At 36.3% G+C, this 24,485-nt stretch overlaps 1 protein-coding gene across 1 annotated transcript in view; it reads right to left on the bottom strand.

Annotated features, from left to right (window-relative positions):
* Positions 1 to 6,562: 6,562 nt before the first annotated feature.
* The window catches only part of kat2b (K(lysine) acetyltransferase 2B), a 58,798-nt gene continuing 40,875 nt past the window's right edge, over positions 6,563 to 24,485 (bottom strand). The window contains exons 11-18 of the mRNA XM_056479294.1: positions 19,890 to 20,016; positions 19,246 to 19,356; positions 16,419 to 16,562; positions 16,212 to 16,326; positions 14,285 to 14,315; positions 11,679 to 11,742; positions 11,494 to 11,578; positions 6,563 to 9,265 (exon numbers count right to left, since the gene is read on the bottom strand). Of these exons, the coding sequence (XP_056335269.1) occupies positions 9,072 to 9,265; positions 11,494 to 11,578; positions 11,679 to 11,742; positions 14,285 to 14,315; positions 16,212 to 16,326; positions 16,419 to 16,562; positions 19,246 to 19,356; positions 19,890 to 20,016 (871 nt within the window). The 3' untranslated portion in view covers positions 6,563 to 9,071. The remainder of the gene's footprint in view (positions 9,266 to 11,493; positions 11,579 to 11,678; positions 11,743 to 14,284; positions 14,316 to 16,211; positions 16,327 to 16,418; positions 16,563 to 19,245; positions 19,357 to 19,889; positions 20,017 to 24,485) is intronic.

Genomic DNA, 24,485 nt, shown 5'->3' with positions numbered 1-24,485 from the left:
CTCTGCACCGAAATGTCAACTGTTTTAGTAGAGACTTTAACCGGAGACCTTCTTGCTGTTAGGCAACAGTGCTAATCACTGGGCCGCCATGTCGCCCATCTGGAAAGGAGGGAGGAGTAGGGGGGATTCTTGTAGACAAAGATATTGAGAAAAGAAAACTCTGGTTATTTATTGTGAGTTAGGAATAATCTGATTGGAGAATCAATCGTGAGCTGATGCGGGACCAGCTGTGAACAATCATAAGCACGTCATCCTCTCGAAATTAGTTTATAAATAAACTTCACTTAAAAGACACACTATGAGATTGGGTCTTTTTGGTTATTTTTGAAATATCAAGTAACTGTATTCCAGACAGTTGATCTGGAATAATCATGCTGATCGCCAACACTCACTTTGGCTTAGTCCTTAATTTATCAAGGGTTGCCACTGCGGAATGAACCACCAATTACTCTGGCATATGTTTTAAGCAAAGGATGCCCTTCCAGCCACAACCTGACTGGAAACACCCACACACTCATTTAGTTTTTCCAATTCACCTATTCTGTATGTGTGCTCTCCATTTTATATAGATTACACATGCTGAGAATATACGGGGTTAGACAATGAAACTGAAACACTGGCCAATTTAGCGTTGGAGGTCTTGTGACGAAATTTGACCAGCATGGTGGCCAATCTTCATTGATTTTACATTCCACCAGTAAGAGTCTGAATGTTTAACTAGCAGAGTAATAGCACTGTTCTGCTTAAAATATTCCAATGCACACAACGTTATTGGTGACAGAGTTAAAAAGTAGACAAATTCCTGGTGCGCATCTCACTGGTGCATTTGTGACCAGAACAGCAAGTGATTTATCAAGAGCTACTGTGTCCGAGGTTATGTCAGCAAACCACCAAGAAGAACAAACCACATCCAACAGGAGTAGCTGTGGATGCAATATGAAGCTGTCTGAAAGAATGTCTGGGTGTTAACTATCCAAGGAGCATAAAACCACAGCTGACCAGCTCACCGAAGAATTAAATGTGCACCTCATTTTGCTTGTTTCCACCAAAACTGTTTATCAGGAACGCCACTGGGTCAATATTCATGGCCGGGCTGCTATAGACAAACATTTGGTCACTCGTGCCAATGACAAACACTGGTTTCAATAGTGTCAGCTGCAAAAATCTTTAGCTGTGGACAATGTGAAAGATGTATTGTTCTCTGATGAGTTCACCTTCACTGTCTTTCCCACATCCGGGATAGTTACAGTGTGGAGAAGCCCCAGAGAAGTGTACCACCCAGACTGTAGCATGCCCAGAGTGAAGCATGGGGTGGATCGGTCATAGTTTAGGTTGCAATATTGTGGTGTTCCCTTGGCCCAATACTTGTGCTAGATGGGCGCGTCACTGCCAAGGACTTCCAAAGAATTCTGAAGGACCATGTGTTGTGGATGTCAATGCACCGATACACACAGCAAGACTGGTGACAGAGTGGTTTGAATAAGATGAAAGTGAAGTTAAACATCTCCCATGGCCTGCACAGTCATCAGATTCAGGAAACATCCTCAACCAGAATTTTTGTTTCACATTGTTCAACCCCTGTATATATAATCAAATATAGCAGGATAATGTGCCCTGTCACAAAGCTCTGATCAAACTGGAATCTTGAACATGATAATGAGTTCACAATACTCAAAAGGCTTCCATGATCATGTGGCGTAAGATACCAGGGCAACAAAGGGCGATTAAAGCTGAGCTACCTAAATAGTACCTAAAACCCAGAATTGGTAAAAAATAAACAAGCTTTCGATCTCAGTCCAGTGCTGGAATAGAAGATTCATATCATGGATGTGTGTGTAGCTGACAGATCTCCAGGAGCTGTAATGCTCTCTTACGTCTGTATGGGCTAAAATCTCAGAGGGATGTTTTCAGCACCTTGTTCAGTCTGTTATGATCTGGAGGTAAAATGGAGTAATAGCAGGTGTGACTAATAAAGTGGCCAGTGGAGTGCATATTTGTCGGCTTAATGTCTATTTCAGGGGTCACCACAGCGGAATGGTGAATGCCCTACCAGCTGCAACCCAGTATCAGGAAACACCCATACACTACAGCCTATTTAGTTGTGTTTATTTAATAATTCACCTATAGCGCATGTCCCACGCGAACATGGAAATAACATGCAAATTCCACACATAAATGCTGGCCCAGCTGGGACTCGAACCAGCTATCTTCTTTCTGTGAGGCAACAGTGCTAATCACTGAGCCATCCTGCTGCAATATATATGTGCCGCAATATATTTATATCGCTGCAAGAAGGGTGTATATAAATATGTATGTATATATATATATATACCCTCACCGGCCACTTTATTAGGTACACCTGTCCAACTGCTCATAAATGCAAATTTCTAATCAGCCAATCACATATCACATGGCAGCAACTCGATGCATTTAGGTATGTAGACATGGTCAGACGATCGGCTGCTGTTCAAATCGAGCATCAGAATGAGGAAGAAAGGTGATTTAAGTGACATTGAGCATGGCATGGTTGTTGGTGCCAGATGGGCTGGTCTGAGTATTTCAGAAACTGCTGATCTACTGGGATTTTCGCACACAACCATCTCTAGGGTTTATTGAGAATCGTCTGAAAAAGAGAAAATACCCAGTGAGCAGCGTTTCTGTGTGCACAAATGTCTTGTTGATGTCAGAGGAGAATGGCCAGACTGGTTCCAGCTGATAGAAAGGCAACAGTAACTCAAATAACCACTCAATACAACTAAGGTATGCAGAAGAGCATCTCTGAACACACAAAACTTCCAACCTTGAGGCGGATGGGCTACAGCAGCAGAATACCACACAGGGTGCCACTCCTGTCAGCTAAGAACAGGAAACTGAGACTACAATTCACACAGGCTCACCAAAATTGGACAATAGAAGATTGGAAAAACGTTGCCTGGTCTGATGAGTCTCAATTTCTGCTGCGACATTTGGGTGGTAGGGTCAGAATTTGCCGTCAACAACATGAAAGCATGGCTCCATCCTGCCTTGTATCAACAGTTCAGACTGGTGGTGGTGGTGTAATGGTGTGGAGGATGTTTTCTTGGCACACATTAGACCCATTAGTACCAATTGAGCATCGTATCTATCACACAGCCTACATGAGTATTGTTGCTGACCATGTCCATCTCTTTATGGCCACAGTGTACCCATCTTCTGATGGCTACTTCCAGCAGGATAATGCGCTTCAAAGGATTAATGTCATAAAGCACAAATCATCTCAGACTGGTTTCTTAAACATGACAATGAGTTCACTGTACTCAAATGGCCTCCACAGTCACCAGATTTCAATCCAATAGAGCACCTTTGGGATATGGTGGAACATAAAATTTGCATCATGGATATCATATTTACATATACAATCACACAACAAAGTTGGAGTTCTGACCTTTTCCCTCACCATTTTAGGTTTAATATACGCTCTCAATTTTCAGATTATTTAGAATTTTTTTCTGTAAATAACAGGAAAAATCCAAAATCTGAACTGTATGATTTCTCAAAATCTGATCAAGATTCATATATAAATGACAGCTGTCAAATAAACAAGCAGCGTGTTGATTTGAAATGATTTTATTCTCTTGTAGGACCATGGAGAGACACAAGCACAGCTATGTATTGTGAGTAAATAAACTTTTTTCTTATTACTTGGCTTTATAGTATTGGAAAAAACACATATGCTACATTGTGATATTGCTAGACAAACCCAGCAAATTCAGCACAAATCCAGGACCTCCAGTCTGGTGATTTTTAATAAAGACAAATGCAATTTAAGCTTAAAGGGAGAGTTCACCCAAAAATGAAAATGTCCTCACCAATTACTCATACTCATATTTTTTGACACCTACAACTGGGGGAAGAATACAATGTTTTTTCAGGATACGAAAGAGAACTCAAGAAAGAAACAAGTGGAGGGAAAGTAAATGATGACAGAATTTTCATTTTTGAGTGAACTGCCCCTTTAATAACACCTTAATTGGTCAGCCAAAACACATGGCATACAAATAACCGATAAACATATACATTAACAGGTGTTCTAACACAAGAAGTGAATGATTGATTTTTTTTCTCTTGGATTTAACAATATCTATATCAAAAAAGTGCAAAAACAAAAAAGAATTGTGCAGTTTGTGCAACATTACCCTCTACTAAAACAGTCTAACACAAAAGTAGACATTTTCACATTAGTTGCTCTAAATCATTCTATAAAATTTGCAGTTCATTTTAAAAGAGGTACAAAGACCTTAAAATAGCTTTATCCCCTCGTTCCCATGTATGTAGTACAAAGCCCATCTCTTCTTAAAAGTACAAATATTTTACAAAACAACAATAGTACGAGTCATTGCACGTGGTTGCATGTTCTCATCAGAAGCACAGCCATGAGGATGAAGCATATTAAGACTGTTTTTCTTGCTGCACAAGGAATGTATGTCACCATACGCACAGAAATGTGCAAGTTTCTGATTAGGAATCTTCATTGTACGAACCACCATCGCTTTAGGTTTAATAATAAATAAGTGCTGTTTGAAGATACAACATTAGCTAATTAGAGTAATTATCTTAGTCGAGTTGTCGGCCATCTCCTATATAAAATATATCGCTTTTCATAAAATTGATCTATATAAACAGATTTGCACTATTATGTACACTCACACACATACACATAAGCATGAACACATGCACACCAATTGCATCCAGCCACACATACCGTAAAATTGTTCCTCAATTTTGGCAGAAGGAATTTTTTTAAGACCAAAAAATGACTTTTTTCCACATTTGGTGGTTATGGAGATACAGTTGAAGTCAGAATTATTAACCCCCCTGAAATATAAGCCCCCCTGTTTATTTTTCCCCCAATTTCTGTTTAATGGAGAGCAGATTTTTTTCAACACATTTCTAAACATAATAGTTTTAATAACTCATTTCTAATAACTGATTTATTTTATCTTTGCCATGATGACAGTAAATGATATTTTACTAGATATTTTTCAAGACACTTCTATACAGCTTAAAGTGACATTTAAAGGCTAATTAGGTTAATTAGGTTAACTAAGCAGGTTGGGGTAATTAGGCAAGTTATTGTATAATGATGGTTTGTTCTGTAGACCAGTGTTTCCCAACCCTGTTCCTGGAGGCACAGCAACAGTACATATTTTGGATGTCTCCCTTTTCTGACCCAATAACTTTAGGTGTTGGAGTCTCTTCTGGTGTTATGATAAGTTGATTCAGGTGTGTTTGATTAGGGGGAGGTTGAAAATGTGAACTGTTGGTGTGGCTTCAGAAACAGGGTTGGGAAACACTGCTGTAGACTATCGAAAAAAAAAATAGCTTAAAGGGGCTAATAATTTTGACCTTAAAATATATTAAAAAAAAAATTAAAACTGCTTTTATTCTAGCCCAAATAAAACAAGACTTTCTCCAGAGGAAAAAAATATTATCAGAAATACTGTGAAAATTTTCTTGCTCTGTCAAACATCATTTGGGAAATATTTAAAAAAAGACTAAAAAAGTTCAAAGGGGGTTTAATAATTCTGATTTCACCTGTATTAACACGCCAAAGACTAATCTTTAAACACTTGGGTCATTATATGTCAAAATAACCAAAGATTGCTAGCTCAAAAGTGTGATTCTGATACATGTAGGAAAATATCTGGAAGAAAGACAACCCTAAATAGTGATGAAAGCCAATTAATAAATGTATGGGAGTCTGTGTTTACTGAACAATCCACCATTTTGAAGAGGGAGATCAAACTGACAATATGGAGTCCAATTGCGTTTTATTTGAACACAGAGCTTGATAAAGAAAGGCATAACCAGTGCAAAGTTTTTGCTGCTGTTCGAGCATGTAAGCTTTTTTTTTTTGCTATTGGATATCGCAAAATGCTCATACAGTACGTAGGAATTTTACTAGCTGAGTTACAGTTGTGTTTTGCATCTTAATTTACACGACGATGACGTTTCTGGGACTGAAAACACATACATCTAAAAATGGGTTACAAAGTGGAACGTTTTGAAAACGCTAACGTTGTTGTGTCCGTATAAACACCCAAAAACGAGAGGTTGTGTAGAAGGCAATCAAGCACAAATGACAGAGTACATGAGTGTTGTTGCTGTTCAAGTGTTTGCTATCACTTCATCAGCAAAGGCTGAATTTAACGTTACTTTACATTAAAACCAATAGCGGCGACGCATCATACTAACAAATTCTATATATACAATAGAGATAAAGCTACTGACAGCACGTTTGTCATTACTTCCTGTAAGATAATGTTTACCAACAAGGTACCAGCACCGTATAAAACCTTTTTTTGGCTACATCGGTGTCATTTAACGTTAATTAATGAGGTGTGTGCGGTTGAACGAGCCGATGTTTGAATCTATCCGAAGCTGATCAATCAGGAGTAGAGAAAGAATAAGAGAGAGAGAGGCTTTTTCCTACCTCCAAGGTTTTGTGCAAAATTTCAAGCGATTGTTTCAGAATTTGGCAGGTTATAAAGTTGTGTAATATGACTTCATCTGTACAACAAACTCATTCGTAATGTGTGTGTGTGTTTTCCAACCATTAGAATTTGTACTGTGTACGCCCACTTTTCGAGTTTTTACTAATATTTGTTTGATGTATTAAATGGCTATTGTGAGCATTCAAAAGACCTATTAAATATATCTGAATATCCTTTAAGATTTTGGTTCTTAACAAACAACTTTTTGGTATGTATTATTTTAGTATGCTGTTTTCTTTTTTGGTTATTTGGACGCCCTCATATGGTTTATTCGCAGTTGTGATAAATATTCGGTTAAATTGTACATTATCAGGCGTCAGAATAATAAACGTGTCACTTTGCATACAGCTGATGTATGTATTTTGTAGAGAAATGTCATTAAATCTTAAAACTATAGTATAAATATATCTTGTTTCCATCTATCAAAGCAACTGCATTGAATAAAAATATTTTTTCCAGCGTTTACATGCCTGTAACTCCTGAAATAGAGATATCCTTTTATATTCTCATTCTTAACACAATTTTCTTTAGTATTCTTCATTTTTAAAGCCCTATATACTTCTGTTCCAGAGATATTGGAATCGAATTGCGACTCTAAGTACTGCGTAACTATACTTCCATGACATAATATTCATTCATTCATTCATTTTCTTTTCGGCTCAACCCTTTATTAATCCGGGGTCACCACAGCAGAATGAACCACCAACTTATCCAGCACATGTTTTACGCAGCGGATGCCCTTCCAGCTGCAACCCATCACTGGGAAACATCCATCCACACTCATACACTACGGACAATTTAGCCTACCCAATTCACCTGTACCGCATGTCTTTGGAATGTGGGGGAAACCGGAGCACCCGGAGAAAACCCACGCAAAAGCGAGGAGAACATGCAAACTTCACACAGAAACGCCACCTGACCCAGCCGAGGCTCGAACCAGCGATCTTCTTGCTGTGAGGCGACAGCACTACCTACTGCGCCACCGCGTCGCCAACATTTAATATTTTGCCTTTTTATTGTTATGTTCTGAATTTTGTTTAACAAAATCAAACATTTGAGCTAGGGAACTTTCTGAAATGTGGTTTATTTGACATGGAATGACCCACCTTTATTTCTGTTTGATGCAGAAATGATAGAGGTAACGGGAGCTTATTTCTTTGTGACGTTTTATCTCACAATTCTGACTTTTTTCACAATTCAGAGTTGATACCTGATGTCTAAAGGACTTGTATATTGTCATTTTTGATAAATTGCTGTAATAGTCTGTTATTATACTTCCATGACATTTAATATTTAGCCTTTTTTTTTTTTTACTGTTTGTGTTTCATCTGACTTTTGTTTAACAAAATCTAAAATTTGAGCTAGCGAACTTCCTGAAATTGTGGTTTATTTGACATGGAATGACCCACCTTCATTTCTGTTTGACATTACTGATAGAGCTTATGCGAGCTTGTTTCTTTGTGGTTTTATCTCACAATTCTGACTTTTTTTTAACAATTCAGAGTTGACACATGCTTTCAAAAAAACATTTCTACTAAATGCATATTGTCATTTTTGATAAAATTCTGTAGTACTCCATAATTTTACTTCCATGACATTTAATATTTAGCCTTTTTTTACTATCTGTCTGTGTTTCTTCTGAATTTTGTTTAACAAAATCAAAAATTTGAGCTAGGAAACTTTCTGAAATGTAGTTTATTTGACATGGAATGACCCACCTTTATTTCTGTTTGATGCAGAAATTATAGAGGTAATGGGAGCTTATTTCTTTGTGACGTTTTATCTCACGATTTTAACATGATTTTTTTTTTCCAGAGACAACATCAACTCTGAAGAGAGTTTATATCTCACAGTTCAAACTTTTAAAAAATAGATAAGCTCTAAGAAAAATATAAACTTGGAGTTCTGACTTTTTTCCTCACCATTTTAAGTTACACAACTACAATCGCAAATGCTAAAGAAATATCTTGCAATTCTGTGTATCACAACTGTATTGTTTATTTATTTCAGGTTTAAAGGCTCTTGCAATTCTTTCAACTCACGATTCTGAGTTTATACCTCCATATACATCTATTTTTTCACAATTAAGAGCTATAAACTTCACATAAAGTGTTTTTTCACAGACTTTTGTGTTTATATGCTCTTATAATTATCAGTTTGATGGCACAGCTTTGACTTTTTTCTCACAATTGCAAGGCTTTCCAACACAATTATGACTGCATATATTTGGCATGTATCTAACTTTTTTATCAGAAATGTGATATAAACTGCAAGTTTTGAAGTGAAACTGCAAGATACAAAGTTGCAATTCTGAGGAAAAAACGTCTGATTTACAAGATGTTAACTGTTTATTACGTCAAATTCCCAAAGATGTGAGATGTAAACTCAAAATTATAGATAAATTGTGAGATAAAACACTTGTTTTTTATAATTCTGTGGAGGAAACAAGCTTCCATAGAGCATAAATGGAGTAAAATATGCTAAAAAAAGAGGTAGAGAGAGAGGGAAACGAACTGCATGCGTGCGCCCTCGGTTCGATTACTTGTCGATGAGGCCTGCCTCCTTGATCTTGGTGTAGAAGAACTTTTCTAGTAGATTGGCACATTTGTAGTACTCGCTTTCGGGAGGGTTGTACTCTCGACAGTTAGTGAAGATCCTCTGCATGTCGGCCATAAACAGCTTCCGCGTGGTGTAATAACGACTCTTCAGCCGCTCGCTCATCGTCTTCAGGTCTACAACAAGCAACAGTGATTCAGGATCAGTTTGGGATTTTGTAATGTTTTTCAAAAGAAGCCTATTTTGCTCACCAAAGCGGCTTTTACTTGATTAAAGTTTTACTTGAGTAAAAACTGTCAAAGTGTGGAATATTTGTACTATTTAAAATAATTGTTTAGCCTACTGATTGAATGCAGTTTCAAATGTAATTCATTTCTGTGATCTAAAGATGAATTTTTAAGCATCATTACTTCGGTCTTGAGTGTCACATGATCCATCAAAAATCATTTTAAAACACTATAAAAAGTGAAAACTTTTTGTTACAACTACATGAATTAATTCGTTTCCACTTAATTTATTATGGTTTTCAGTAATAATTAAGTTTTAGGTGTAAAAAGTTGAAGTATTTTTTAAGTTGATCCAATGAGCCTGTTTTTCAGTGATCTGCAAGATTATTTTAGTAAATGAAGACTAAAGCTATTACTAAAATATTTTTGTTCGCTTAAAAATAAAATAGTAAAATTCACAATAAATGATAAACTAAATGAAACTAACACTGAAACACTAAATAAAATAATAATTAGCAAAAATAAATCATTGTTTTAAGAACTCATAAGCACTCATTCTGTTGTGAAAAATTACATCTTGTTTATTTAAAATGAGCTAAAACATCACAATTCTTGATTTTTGGGGGCAAAACGTAATTGTATGATGTACAATCCACTTAAATTTGTAAAAACTAATAAGTTAACTTAATTTCTTCATGTTGTCCCAATACAAAATGATTGTGTGGAACCCAGCATTGTTTACAGTGTGACCTGCGATGGTTTAGAAAAGAACCTGTTGATGGTGTTTTTACAGTCAAACACATCAGTCAAGCACACGATTTATTACAAAAAATATAGTTTCTATATAACCATAAAGCATGTGTTCTATATTTTCTGCTTTTGCTAAAAATGCAAACTAGGGCTGTGTCCGAAATCGCATACTTCTATACTTTGTAGTACACTAAAATCAGAATGCAAGCCGAGTAGAAAGTCCAAATTCATAGAATTTGAAAAACACTTTATGCGAGAAGCATAAACTTCTGGCGAGATTCTGAAGCGTGCATCCGATGCATGCCACACTATCCCATGATGCACCGTGAGAGAATTCATGAATGGGTGTCAAGTGGCACAACTGACGAGGGTAGGTCACCTGATCATGATAAAATGGCGGATGTAGTATGTCCGAGTTTCATTCATACTGCTCACATTCATACTGTGTAAAACATACTTTTCTAACTGTCGAGTAGTAAATTTAAATTCAAATGCAGTACCTACTAAGTAGTAGGCCATTTTGGATGCAGTCTACTGTAGGTATGTTTAATTTCATATTCGGTATGATCTTTATAATGAAAGCTGAATTCATAATTGGTCATTTTATTCAGAACATTTGTATGGTTTTTGGGTTCAGTACTTGTTCAAACAATTATTTAACGTTTAGATTTGCACAAGTGTTAATGTAAGCCATGCAACCATTAACTTTGGTTTACACGGGATGTGTTAAACTACAATTACTAAAAAATGTGCTCACAAAACATTTTACTAAAACTAACAAAGCCATTTATGAAATGAACTAAGACTATACTGCAATGTCGAGCAAATAAAAAAATAGTACTGAAATTAAAACAAATTTAAAAATACCACAATGTAATAACCTTGATGATCTGCCGTCATCTCATTATTATTATCAGTGTTAGAAACTGTTGGACTGCAAAACTGTATTACTCAAAAGCCCCCTTAAAAATGTATGTATTGACTTATATACATCAGGACACATTGAATTGCTCAAGGGTGAAAGTAAAAATGTTTATCATTTAAAAAGAAATGTTTTATTTCAATTAAAATGCATAATTAGTAACTTCTTTTAAAAATAAAAGTAAAATGTATTTTAGCAAAATGTTGAAGCAAAGTGTTCATCATCACTAATTATAAGAATAATTATTAATGATTGAGCACCAGTAATAATGGATCATAATAGAGCAGCTAATCAGCATTAAATGATTTTATACTGCTAAAAATTACAGGAATAATTTGCATGATAATTTTTTTATTAAAATTATATTTCAAAATATTATAGTTTTACTATATTTTTGATTAAATACATACAGCATTGGAAAGCAGAATAGGCTTGTCTTAAAATAATTTATTTAAAAAAATTACCGAAGTGTATTTGCATGGCAGATAATACATTTTTTGCCTACCCATAGGGAAGCGGATGACTTGATAATACCCAGGTGCCTCATTCTTCTTTACAGGCTCCATGAAAGGCCATGCATTTGGGTGTGACTAAAGGGTAAAACATACATTCTCCATTAGCCATTTTATATCATATTCGTACATGTTGTTTTTTAAACATGTAAAGCAATGCAGATATATAGTACATTACCTTGACCTGTGTTAAGATGTTCTTTAAGGTGCTGTACAACTGATCTGGATCCTTCAGTTCTTTGCTATAAAACAAAATGACACCAATATGAACCCACATATTTATTTAAAGAGATACTTCAACTAAATATGAACATTAGAAGATATTTTGAAGAATGTTGGTAACTGGTAGCTATTAAGAACCTATGTAGGAACTTCTATGGAAGTCAGTGGCAACAGGTTTCAAAGATTTTTTAAATGATCTTGATTTCTGTTTATAGGTCGGGACAGACCAAACTGATCGGGACATCGTTGAGTTTCTGGCAGGCTAGTTTGTTTGGTGTGTTCCACATATTGCTTCTCATCGGGCTCGTGTCGGATGGAGTTTAACTTATTCAGCATATAGAATCGTCATTGGCCATTGATGAAAGAAACATTCTGATTGGCTGTTCAGCTGTAAGTCAAAGCAGGAGAACAAAATCTGAAGTAACAAAATTATTCAAACTACGCAAGTCAAAAAAGGAACACAAAGAAGTTGGCTGTGATTTTTTTGCACTTCTTTAAAGGGTCACAAAACGCCAAAACACATTTTTTGAGATTTTTTTAAATGGTTGTACAGCAATTACAACCGTCCTCTGAACCCGAAGTTCTGTGTGCTAGACCAATTTTTTCACAACAGACGTAGCATGCTAAGATTTCAGCGGTTTGCTTTTTCAGTGCAGTGCAGTATTTGTGGCAGGCACAATGGTGTATTTATTAGTTATTTGTTTATTTCAACAAATACAGCTGGGGTTTCATGGCCCTTTAAATATTTGCAAACGATATGGATTATCAATTTATCAAACATATTTTCACGAGTTAAACCCTCTGTGGTCAGAAAGAAGTATGCTGCTTTGTTTATAGTTTGTAAGTGTGCAGCACTAGTTCTGGTTTCCCATTTGGAATGACAATACAGACTACTGCAACCTGCAGGTATGAAAAAAACTCATCCTGATGCAACAGACACAAAGAAACAACAGACGGATTTGATCGTCGCTAGTTCGTTTATGTCTGCATTGTTGAGTCCAAGGCTCGAAGGTCTTTGCACAAAATAGTCTGAGATATTGTTTTTTGTCCGAAACTTTTGGATGCATTTGTTCCATATTTGTTCCATATTCAAACAAAATACGAAATTTGTAAATACGGAAATACGGAATACTGATTTGTCATGCACACAAATCCTGCACACTGAATCTGATGCATATTTATTGATAAATATGCATATTAATTAAAATAATAAAATAGTAGTGAAGAAGATGGCTTCTCTCTGCTTAAAAAGAAAAGGAAAGAGGAATTTTTGGGTCCATCCCATCCATAGATCAAAGAGCTGCAGGATTATTCTGACCCATTTGAAGTTTCATACTATGCTAGTGATACTGGATCCACATTTTAAAAAGAAGACCACCAATTTCCTTGAATCAACTGATCCTGAACAGAGACTGGCAGTCTGTCTAATATCTGGAGACACAGACAGACACACGCCGAGAAACTAGCATACAATAATACAATAAACCACAGAACATTTGTCTTATATTATAAAAACCTATTTGTATTGTATAAACACACACACACATGTGGATACGATTTTAAAAGCTCAACAAAGGCTGTACTTTCTTTCTCAGCTGAGGAAGTTCAACCTTCCAAAGGAGCTACTGAAACAGTTCTACACCTCCATCATTGAATCAGTCATCTGCACATCAATAACTGTCTGGTTTAGTTCAGCTACCAAATCTAATCTCCGAAGACTATGTCGAATAGTTCGGACTGCTGAGCGAATCATTGGTACAACCCTCCCTACTCTCCAAGAACTGTACTTATCCAGAGAGTGCAGAAGGCCTGCTAAAATCACTCTGGACCCCTCACACCCAGCACACTGCCTCTTTGAACTTTACCTTCTGGTCGACGCTACAGAGCACTGCGCACCAGAACAGCCCGACCAAGAAACAGTTACTTCCCTCATGCAATACATCTCATGAACACTTGATGATAATAATTGCGAAACCAACATCACTACTTGCTATACACTTTTATACACATATACACTTATTTAACAACACACTTTACATGCCAATTTGCACATAATAGCTGCACATATAACGTTGTATATAGTAATACCTGTACATACACTTGTCAATTTGTATATTTGCATTCACTACTTCTATTTTTAAAATATATTTATTATCTGATTTTGTTCTGTCTCTGTTATCCTGTTGCACTGTAGAAGCTCTGTCACGAAAACAAATTCCTTGTGTGTGAACATACCTGGCAATAAAGCTCTTTCTGATTCTGATTTTCATTTTGGATCATGTTTTTCACCCTGAATTGAAAAGTTTGCCAAAACACCTCTCAAAATGCGAAAAAATGGGAAACAAAATCAAACACGATTCCAATTTTTTTATGAACAAAAGTTTTGGAGGCAGCACAACGTGAGGTCGAGTTTATTTTTTAACGTGCGAAAACATGAGAAAAGTTTGGATTCAGTGTGTAATGACCTCAACTGAAAAAAAGTTAAATAGGTTTGGAACAAGTGGATGGTGAGAGAATATTTAACTATCCTTTCAAGATTTGGTAAACTAAATACACACTCACCTTTTCCCTAAAGGCTTCCAGCCCGTCTCACCTGTCCAAACACAGAAGTAAATAACATTTTACATTTTATTTAGCATTCATTTAAATTCAAATGATTATTTGCCATTAAATAAATAATATTATTATTCATTATAAATATTATTATTATTCATCATTTAATACAGTTAGTTATGGAGCTTGCTAACATGAACAATGCTTGTCCAGCGACCTTCTTGCTGTAAGGCGATTGTGCTACCCACTGCACCACTGTACTGCCCTATTGTCCAGCATTTATTAATTATAATTCAACATTTAATAATGTATTCATTAATGCACTCTGAGTTAACATGAACTAACAATGAACAACTGTAGTTGCATTAAACATAAACAAACAAGAATAAATACTGTAATAAATGTATTGCTCATTTTTTGTTTGTGCATGAATTAATATTACTACATGTCCTGTATTGTAAAGTTTTACCAATAAATGTATACACACTACTATTCAAAACTACATTTTTTTTGTCTTTACTTTTATTCATCAATGCATCCTGAATATATCAATATTAAAGTTTCTTCAAAAAATTATTAAAAGTCAAAATGTTTCTTGAGCATAAAATCAGCAGACTGACTTCTGAAGGATTGACACTGGAGTAATTAAGCTTTTAATAACAGGAATAAATTACATTATAACCAGGCCTTGACATTAACTTTTTTGATCACTAGCCACTGTGGCTAGTAGTTTTCCTATAGATGTTGTGTTATGTCCACATGCTTCCTCTTTAATTTAAGTTTCTTTGTGTGTGTTATTACCTTGCTCAACGAACAAGAGCAAACAGGCTTTCAGTGTGACATTGTACGGTTTATATTCACTTTTTAGTGCTCTACACTAAGAATTTACTTTTTTTTTCTCTGGCCACATCAAACTAATTATTTCCTTGCCATAAATTTTAAATAATGTGTAAAAACTAGCAAAATATATATTTTTATTCTACGAAAATGTTCTTAAAAAACAATTAATAAAAAATTATTCTAGCGTATCTAAAACTATACACAGTACTCTGTCCAGGCTAAAGCTCCCAGATCACCAGTTAAATAGATAAATAGAAAGTTAATCACCTATTAAAGCAATGTTATTGTGAAGGATGATAATTAAACCACATTAACAAAAATAACTGCAAGCAAAAGAAAGCCGGTGAAAAACATTACTGTTAAGCATATTAATAATCTGTTCAAAGAATGGTTAAAGTGGAAACGACAACCGCTGCTGCTTACAAAAAATCTTGAGCTCTTAAAAGCAGCAGGACAGTGGTTGCACGAGCACCGCTTTTTTCAGTCTATTTCAAAGAGAAACGACCGCACCAGTTGCGTTTCCAGCCACGGTTGCTTCGTGCAAAGGAAACGGGACACGGGAGCTTTTAAGCACTCACGCGCATCTAATCAGCTGTGTGTACGACACTGTCGTCAGTGAGCAAGGATATCCGTGCGCCTGATCATTCTCTCATTCGGAATTCACCTGCTTTCTTTTGCTCGCGCGAACACTTATCAGTCATGCAGCTTCTCGATTCTAAAATCACATTTGTGCGGATATTGACAAGCGGTCTTAAACTATAATTCTAATCTTTTGTGACAAGGCAGCACTGGCAATTTAAAAATAATTTTCAACCAGCCAAAGCGGCTAGCCCTGATTATAACACATATAATAAAATATGTATTAAAAATTATAATAGTCGCTTTTTTTATTTAAATATATTTCACTGTATTTTTGATAAAAATGATTGCAGTCATGACAAGCATAACACAGTTCTTCAAACTATAAACTCAACATATTTTATATATGATATATGATTTATAAAAGTATTTATATATGAAAATGTACTAAATGTGTATAATTTAAAAATGTAATTTTATTACTCATTTTGTACATATAAATAAAAGGGAGACATACGTATTCCTGGAATGCTCTCAATGGCAATCTGCCGAACTCCCTCCTTGAAACAGGACAGTCCCGGGTAGACTTTACGAATCTGGGCTTGCTTGCGCTCTATAAGCTTCTTAATGATCTGAGAGAAAGAAAAAAAAAAACTGAATCATGAATTTTCACGATACAGAGGGACCTTTTTGACATCTCTTTCTCTCTCTCTCTCACACACACCTCTTTCTGTTTCTTGATGATGACAGAGAACTCAGTGTAAGGGATGCAGGGGTTCAGTTCACAGCCCATTAGTGTGGCCCCCTCATAGTCTTTAATGTAGCCCACATACTTTGACTTCGGCACTTTAATGTCTTTAGAGAATCCCTGTCAACAAATAGAGAAACAAAATGAGAAGACGGTTATTTTAGTCCACTTTTAGAGACACATTTTTAGTTTAATCATTGTGTAACATTGTGTAATGTATATACAGTTGAAGTCAGAATTATTGGCACCCCTTTGATTTTTTTTATTTTTATTTCCCAAATGATGTTTAACAGAGCAAGGAAATTTTTACAGTATGTCTGATAACAATTTTTCTTCTGAAAAAAAATCTTTTTTATTTCAGCTGGAATAAAAACAATTTAACATTTTTTAAAAACTATTTTAATTTATTAAAAAAATTATTTTAGGTCAAAATTATTAGCCCCTTTGAGCTTTATTTTTTTTCCTATAGTCTACAGTACTAACCATCGCTATACAATAACTTGCCTAATTACCCTAATCTGCCTAGTTAACCTATTTAACCCAGTTAAGCCTTTAAGCTGTATAGAAGTGTCTTGAAAAATATCTAATCAAATATTATTTACTGTCATCATGGCAAAGAAGAAATAGATCAGTTATTAGAGATGAGTTATTAAAACGATTATGTTTAGAAACGTGTTGAAAAAATCTCTCTGTTAAACAGATATTGGTGAAAAAAATTAACAGGGGGCTAATAATAGAGGGGGCTAATAATTCAGACTTCAACTGTACATGCTTCAGTGAACAAAATTCACTTATTTCATGACAATAAATGCCAACCAGCTGAGGACATCGAAGACTACACATACACTTAATACACTTCATTGAACATGTACTGTACACACAGATATCAATTTTTCTTTGTAAAGACACTGTATACTATGCAACTGCAGGTTAAATATGTTTATGTTTAGTGTTTGCTCTATACCAGGCATGGGCAAACTCGATCCTCGAGGGCCGGTGTCCCTGTAGACTTTTGCTCCAACACTAATCAAACACACCTGAACACCCTAATTAGTGTCTTCAAGATCACTAGAAAGCTACAAGCAGGTGTGTTTGACTAGGGTTGGTGCAAAACTATGCAGGGACACCGGCCCTCCAGGATCGAGTTTGCCCATCCCTGCTCTATACACAACTACTTAATTTTTCAGATTTTAATTGTAATGAAATAATGTGCACTTTTTTGATTTGAACATCTCCTTTATTAATTATACTTATTTTCAGTGTTTATTGGATAATGATTGGGAATGATATTGATTCTGACGTACAGTAACTTGTGATGGGCTATTTCAACAAACGTGATTTTCAAAGAAGACCCGTTTTTGATTGAACAATAATGAATTTTGCAGAACGATGACAATATCACTGGAAAACTTCCATGTGCGAGCTATTAAAATACACATTATGAGTCTAATCTGATTTTACAAACCTAATTTACAAGAAAAGTGTTTTGAAAATGTACTGTGTATAGGCTAGATCTGTTGGTCTTCCTTGGACCGCATTCCTTTTAGGTAGATCATGCATCGATATTTATTTTTATACTAACCTATTATTGCTATTATTATTATATTATTAATTATTTAAGATACAGACCATTGTATCTAAACTATTTTCCAACTCATTGGACATCTTGTTCTGACAAGTTCAAGGGGGTCAAACCCCACTGATTTGCACCCTGCTTTTAATCAATAGGTATAAAAAATTTACTTTTTTTTTTGTAATTTTTGGTTTTTGTCTTAAAAGTTTATTTCAGTGCATTGACATCAAAATATTTTATTGGCAACTAGCTAAAACAAATTATGTTTTCTATTTTATTTCAGTTACCACTTTTGTTTACAAACCAAAAGGGTCAAGTTTAAAAAATTGTTTTTTTTTTGGCTTTAGTCAAGTACGTACATAAAATTAAAGTGATTACACCTAAAAAAAAAATGGTTATTAAATTCTTGCTTATCCAGCCCAGCATTCTTCTTCACCATTCAAGTTAATTGCAGATTTTGAAAGAAATAAAAGATTTTATTTATAATAGTTTTTAATTAACAAGCGAAAAAAACAAAAAAAAAATTGAAGATTTAGGGCTCTATTTTAAAGATTTAGGTGCAAAGTTTAAAGCGCATGGCACAAAAGCATTAAGGTAGTGTCCTTTTATTAAAACAAATAATACTGCCAATAACAATAACAATATACAAATGCAGATTGTTATGAATAAACTGAAAAAAGCCTCCCAAAATGAAGAAGGCATGGATGCAGTGGTTTTATATTTGTGTAAAAAATTATCATTTTGTAACATTTTAATCCTTTAATTTTTTCATATGTGAAGATATCTGTGTATTGCTGTACATCCTGTGTGTATTAAGCAATGCGTACGCATTTGTGGACCGCATTTTTTCCTCTGCGCTGGACTTTAAACCAGCTTTCAGTTGGTCAATGGCACAGTCTATTTCAGTTCCTCAAAATAGCAACGCACCAACACTGCACCTTAACACACCTATTTTATAGACCAGCACATCTATGAGTCCACAAAGTGGCACAAATAGATTTGCTATTTAAACAATGTGGCGCAAAACATGAAAATTACAGCTGTGCTGGTCTGAAAATGGCAACAAATCGCGCCAAACACATCTTGCGCCTTAATGCGCTGGGTGTATGATAGGGCCCATTTTCTCTTTATTGACTACTATCACTTTAACTAGATGTTATTGTACTTGTTTTGTAATATCACCTTTCAATAATAATTTGCTGACACTCAAAAACCAAGAAGAGCACTGACCTGTTTTTTGAAGTAGCCAATGGCGTATTCATCAGCATAGGTGAGAAAGTTGAGGATTTCATGCTTGATGTGATACTCCTTTAGATGGTTCATGAGATGAGTCCCATAACCCTTAAACAGCAGTGAAATCAATGAATACCAAGCTGGCCATGAGTGCCATATGATAAATAATAGTGCCAAATGTCACAATAATCAGTATATTGACTTATCACACAACTTATGGGCATGACCTCAATCATTTTTGGTGATGCAATATATATCGCCCATACATTAAAAAAAAACTATTCTAGCAACATTTTAGCTGATCTATATTGCAGCCTCTGTTACTTTTTACCTTGCACTTTTTTGTTAACATTTATTATTCTGATTCCAATGCCTAATTATTCAATTGTTAAAATGACTATAATTAAATTTAATTAAATATTCTTAAGAATAAAATATTTTGTGTTCTTTGAAAGAGTGAACTTGCATTGTGATGATATTATATTTTCATTCTGGCATTGTGTTATGTGTCATAAAACTGACATAAAATGACAGTAATATCGTTTATCGCAATATATTTTCATATATATTTTTTTAATATATCATACAACAAAAAATAGATATCATGACAGGCCCAATGGAAGATTTATAAAATCACACACCTTGACTTGCTCATTGGAGGTGACGGCACAAAACACAATCTCAGTGAAGCCCTGAGTTGGAAACATCCGGAAGCAGATTCCCCCAATGACACGGCCATCTTTAATTAGAGAGAGAGTCTTGTGCTTCCTGTTCAGAGCCAAAACAGATAAGAACAATGCTATCAGTTTAAACAAGAATAAACAAATACAGCTTAAAGCTGACTGCAATAATTCCAGTTTTAAAATCACCATCAAGAAACTCTAGTTTTAAAGTCACTGTGGCCAGATTCACTAAGCTGGGCAAATTGGCATGAGAGTATTTCCAAAACATTGCCAATGGGCATGGAAATTTCTGCAGATGATTTATAGACAATATGCAAAATAAAGAACAAAGACGCAACATCCTATATACGTATCGTCCAACATAATCAGCATAGCAAATAAGCAGAGCTGATGGACATAATATGCAGGTTATCTACTGTGACCAGGTATAGCGCAATTGTATTGTTCTCTACAGGGGGTTGGGGGTAGACAAATATGTGGGGGCACAGAATTCTTCACTTTACTTTGTAACACGCATTTAGTAAATGCCAACAGTATCATTTTAATGCCAAAAATACCATTTGCACTGAAGTAGTTCTTTCACATCTGTAGATGGATTGTTTTGTTCCAAAACAGGGAATAAAATCTTTGCTCTTTGTTGTTGATGCGTTTCGATCCCCATGGCAATGTTTCTAACTGGACTCAAATAATTAAAACCAGTCACGTGCGAGAAAACTCTCCTCACATTGGTTAGAATTTGCTTTATTTTATTCTGGGATTCCACTCAGCTGTCAAACTTCATTATTTTAATTTATGGCGATGAGAAATGAGACATTATACGCGAAAAGGTACACTTTAATTTTGAATGGTGACACCCATAGAATCATAACCAAATATAAATCAGAGGTAAGAATTTCTCATACATAGCCTCATTTCAGTGTTGTCAAGGGTTGCAAAATATATATCAATTCTATATCAGAAGTCGCATTGACCAAAAGGTTATAAATATATGTATATATATTTCTTAATAGTTCAATTAGACAACATGCCTTCACTTACATATTCAACATGAATCATACTTTATTTTGGTGCGGATCAGAGCGTGATTTTAAAGCAAGCTAAAAAGGGAAGCCAATACGGAAGTAACTAAAACTGCAATTTATTGACTTGCCTTTGGGGGCTGGCTCCAGGAAATCCAGATTATTTCTGACGGCAATGGTAAATTGGCCAATTTTACAGCTGATAAAAACATTTTTACAGCCTGGTACAAAAGATGGTTTTGGTGCATATAACTAATATTACCATTTGTGAAAATTGTGAGGGGGTACATTCTTTTGTAATTCATCTGTTTCGTTTTTATTAAGTTTTATTAAGTCTGCATAATTAAGGGCGTGGCCACTTGAGTGGCCACTCGCTGTCTCGTCACCTCAGCTGATTCCGGCTGATTAGCCGGTGAACTCGGCATACACATCGTATTTTTGTTTTGTTTAATGTTTCTTTACACAGTCAATTGCCTTTTGGAATTATTTCCTGCAATTATCAGATACTATAGCATGCTGTGTGCACTTAATTGTGCTCACAAACTGTTGAAGTTGCCTCCATTTCCCAGGTAAGTGAAATTTTATACTTATATACCATATCTATAAATGTATTTGTTTTATTTAATAATTTATCATTTTCTTTAGACCTGTAAAGCACTCCAGAATATTAGCTATAGGCTATAGAACAGTCATCTGAAGCGTTGTCATACAGAGTTATGCCTGGATTTCATAAACAGCCTTGCATTTACTAACACAGACTATATTTAAAGTATTTGGATGTAATTTGCTTATTCTTCCTGTAGAAAAACGTCATAAGAACAATGTTTAGTGGCTCAATGTATTACAATAGTGTATTTAAAAGTCTAAACACTTTATTGATGTAGTGTACAACCAAGCGCATGTGGTCAGAACACAAACGAATCGCAGGTAATGAAGTATTAAGCATTTCTCACAAAGAAAAGCCTGTCTAAGCAAAATGTTAGCAGGCATCTGTAGCTCCACTTACGCTCTGCCTCTTTGCCCTTGTTTGGTTTCCTGCGGTCAGTGGAATGACGTGTGAACAAAATAGCATTGGTTGGCCACGCCTACGTGTAGCTTCTTTTGCTTACTTTTTGGCTTGGTCCCTTCACTAATCCGGGGTCGCCACAGCGGAATGAACCGCCAACCCATCCAGCACATGCTTCATTTACATTTACATTTAGTCATTTAGCAGACACTTTTATCCAAAGCGACTTACAAATGAGGACAAGGAAGCAATTTACACAACTATAAGAGCAGCAGTGAACAAGTGCTATAGACAAGTTTCAGGTGTGTAAAAGTCTAAGAAGCAAAGCATTAGTAAAAAAATTTTTTTTTTTTTTTTTGAGAGAGAGAGAGAGAGGGCACAGTTAGTGGTATAGCCAGAGAGGCAGTTGCAGATTAGGAAGGAAAGTGGAGATTAAACAGTTGCGTTTTTAGTCGTTTCTTGAAGACAGCAAGTGACTCGGCTGTTCTGATGTAGTTAGGGAGTTCATTCCACCAACTGGGCAGATTGAATGTGAGAGTTCGGGAAAGTGATTTCTTCCCTCTTTGGGATGGAACAACGAGGCAATGTTCATTCACAGAACGCAAGTTTCTGGAGGGCACATATATCTGCAGAAGTGAGAGCAGATACGAAGGAGCACAGCTAGAGGTCACTTTGTAAGCAAACATCAGAGCTTTGAATTTGATGCGGGCAGCAACTGGCAGCCAGTGCAAACGGGTGAGTAGCGGAGTGACATGTGCTCTTTTGGGTTCATCAAAGACCACTCGTGCTGCTGCGTTCTGAAGCAGCTGAAGAGGTTTGATAGAACTAGCTGGTAGCCCGGCTAGCAGAGAGTTGCAATAGTCCAGTTTGGAGAGGACAAGAGCTTGAACAATGAGTTGAGCTGTATGTTCAGATAAGAAGGGTCGGACCTTTCTGATGTTATAGAGTGCGAATCTGTAAGATCGAGCAGTTCTAGAAATGTGGTCAGAGAAGTTCAGTTGGTCATCAATCGTAACTCCAAGGCTTTTTACCATTTTGGATGTAGTGATGGTTGCTCCATCCATCTGGATTGAAAAGTTATGGTGAAGAGTCGGGTTGGCAGAAACTTCAAGCATTTCCGTTTTCATGAGGTTAAGCTGGAGATGATGATCTTTCATCCAGTGTGAAATGTCTGACAGGCAGGCTGAAATGCGAGCTGGAACCGAGGGATCATCAGGGTGAAAAGAGAGGTATAGCTGGGTGTCATCAGCATAGCAGTGGTAGGAAAAACCATGTTTCTGGATGACTGTTCCTAAAGATGCCGTGTAGATAGAGAAGAGAAGTGGCCCAAGCACAGAGCCCTGAGGTACCCCAGTGTTTAGATGCTGTAGGTTGGACACCTCTCCCCTCCACGACACCCTGAATGACCTGTCCGAGAGGTAGGAACTGAACCATTGAATAACAGTGCCTGCGACGCCCAGTGACTCAAGCGTAGATAGCAGGATCTGGTGGTTTACAGTGTCAAAAGCAGCTGATAAATCCAGCAAGATGAGGACAGATGATTTAGAGTCTGCTTTAGCCAGTCTGAGATCCTCCACGACCGAGAGCAGGGCAGTCTCAGTTGAGTGGCCTTTCTTAAAGCCAGATTGCTTGTTGTCCATGAGGTTGTTTTGAGTAAGAAAGTCTAGGACTTGATTGAACACTACTTTCTCCAAAATCTTGGCCATGAATGGAAGCAGGGATACCGGTCGGTAGTTTTCAAGTAGCAGACGCCCCTCTTCACACAGCAGACGCCCCTCCAGCCGCAACCCATCCCTGGGAAACATCCATACACACTCACTCACACACTATGGACAATTTAGCCTACCCAATTCACCTATACCACACATGTCTTTGGACTGTGAGGGACACCGGAGCACCCGGAGGAAACCCACGCGAACACAGGGAGAACATACAAACTCCACACAGAAATGCCAACTGACCCTGCCTAGGCTTGAATGAGCGAACTTCTTGCTGTGAGGCAACAGCACTACCTACTGCGCCACTGCGTTGCCTAAAGGGATAGTTCACCCAGAAAATGAAAATACCCTCCCCATTGACTCACACTCACGTGGTTCTAAACTTTCTAAAAAAAAAAAATTTGTGATTTAGTGGTGGCTGCACGTTGGGGTAGTGGGTAGCACGTTCGTCTCACAGCAAGAAGGTCGCTGGTTCGAGTCTTGGCTGTGTCAGTTGGTATTTCTGTGTGGAGTTTGCATGTTCTCCCCGTGTTCACGTGAGTTTCCTCCGGGTGCTGCGGTTTCCCCCAGAAGTCCAAAGACATGCAGTACAGGTGAACTGGGTAAGCTAAATTGTCCGTAGTGTATGTGTGTAAAAGAATGTGTATGGATGTTTCCCAGTGATCGGTTGCAGCTGGAAGGGCATCCGCTGCATAAAACATTTGCTGGATAAGTTAGCGGTTCATTCCGTGGTGGCGACCCCAGATTAATAATGGGACTAAGCCGAAAAGGAAATGACTGAATGAATGATTTAGTGGTACTAAATTTAGTG

The sequence above is a fragment of the Danio aesculapii genome, chromosome 19 (assembly GCF_903798145.1).
Source record: "Danio aesculapii chromosome 19, fDanAes4.1, whole genome shotgun sequence".
Taxonomy (NCBI): domain Eukaryota; kingdom Metazoa; phylum Chordata; class Actinopteri; order Cypriniformes; family Danionidae; genus Danio; species Danio aesculapii.
Note: the sequence above shows the minus strand (reverse complement) of the source record. Positions and strands in the feature narration are given on the sequence as shown.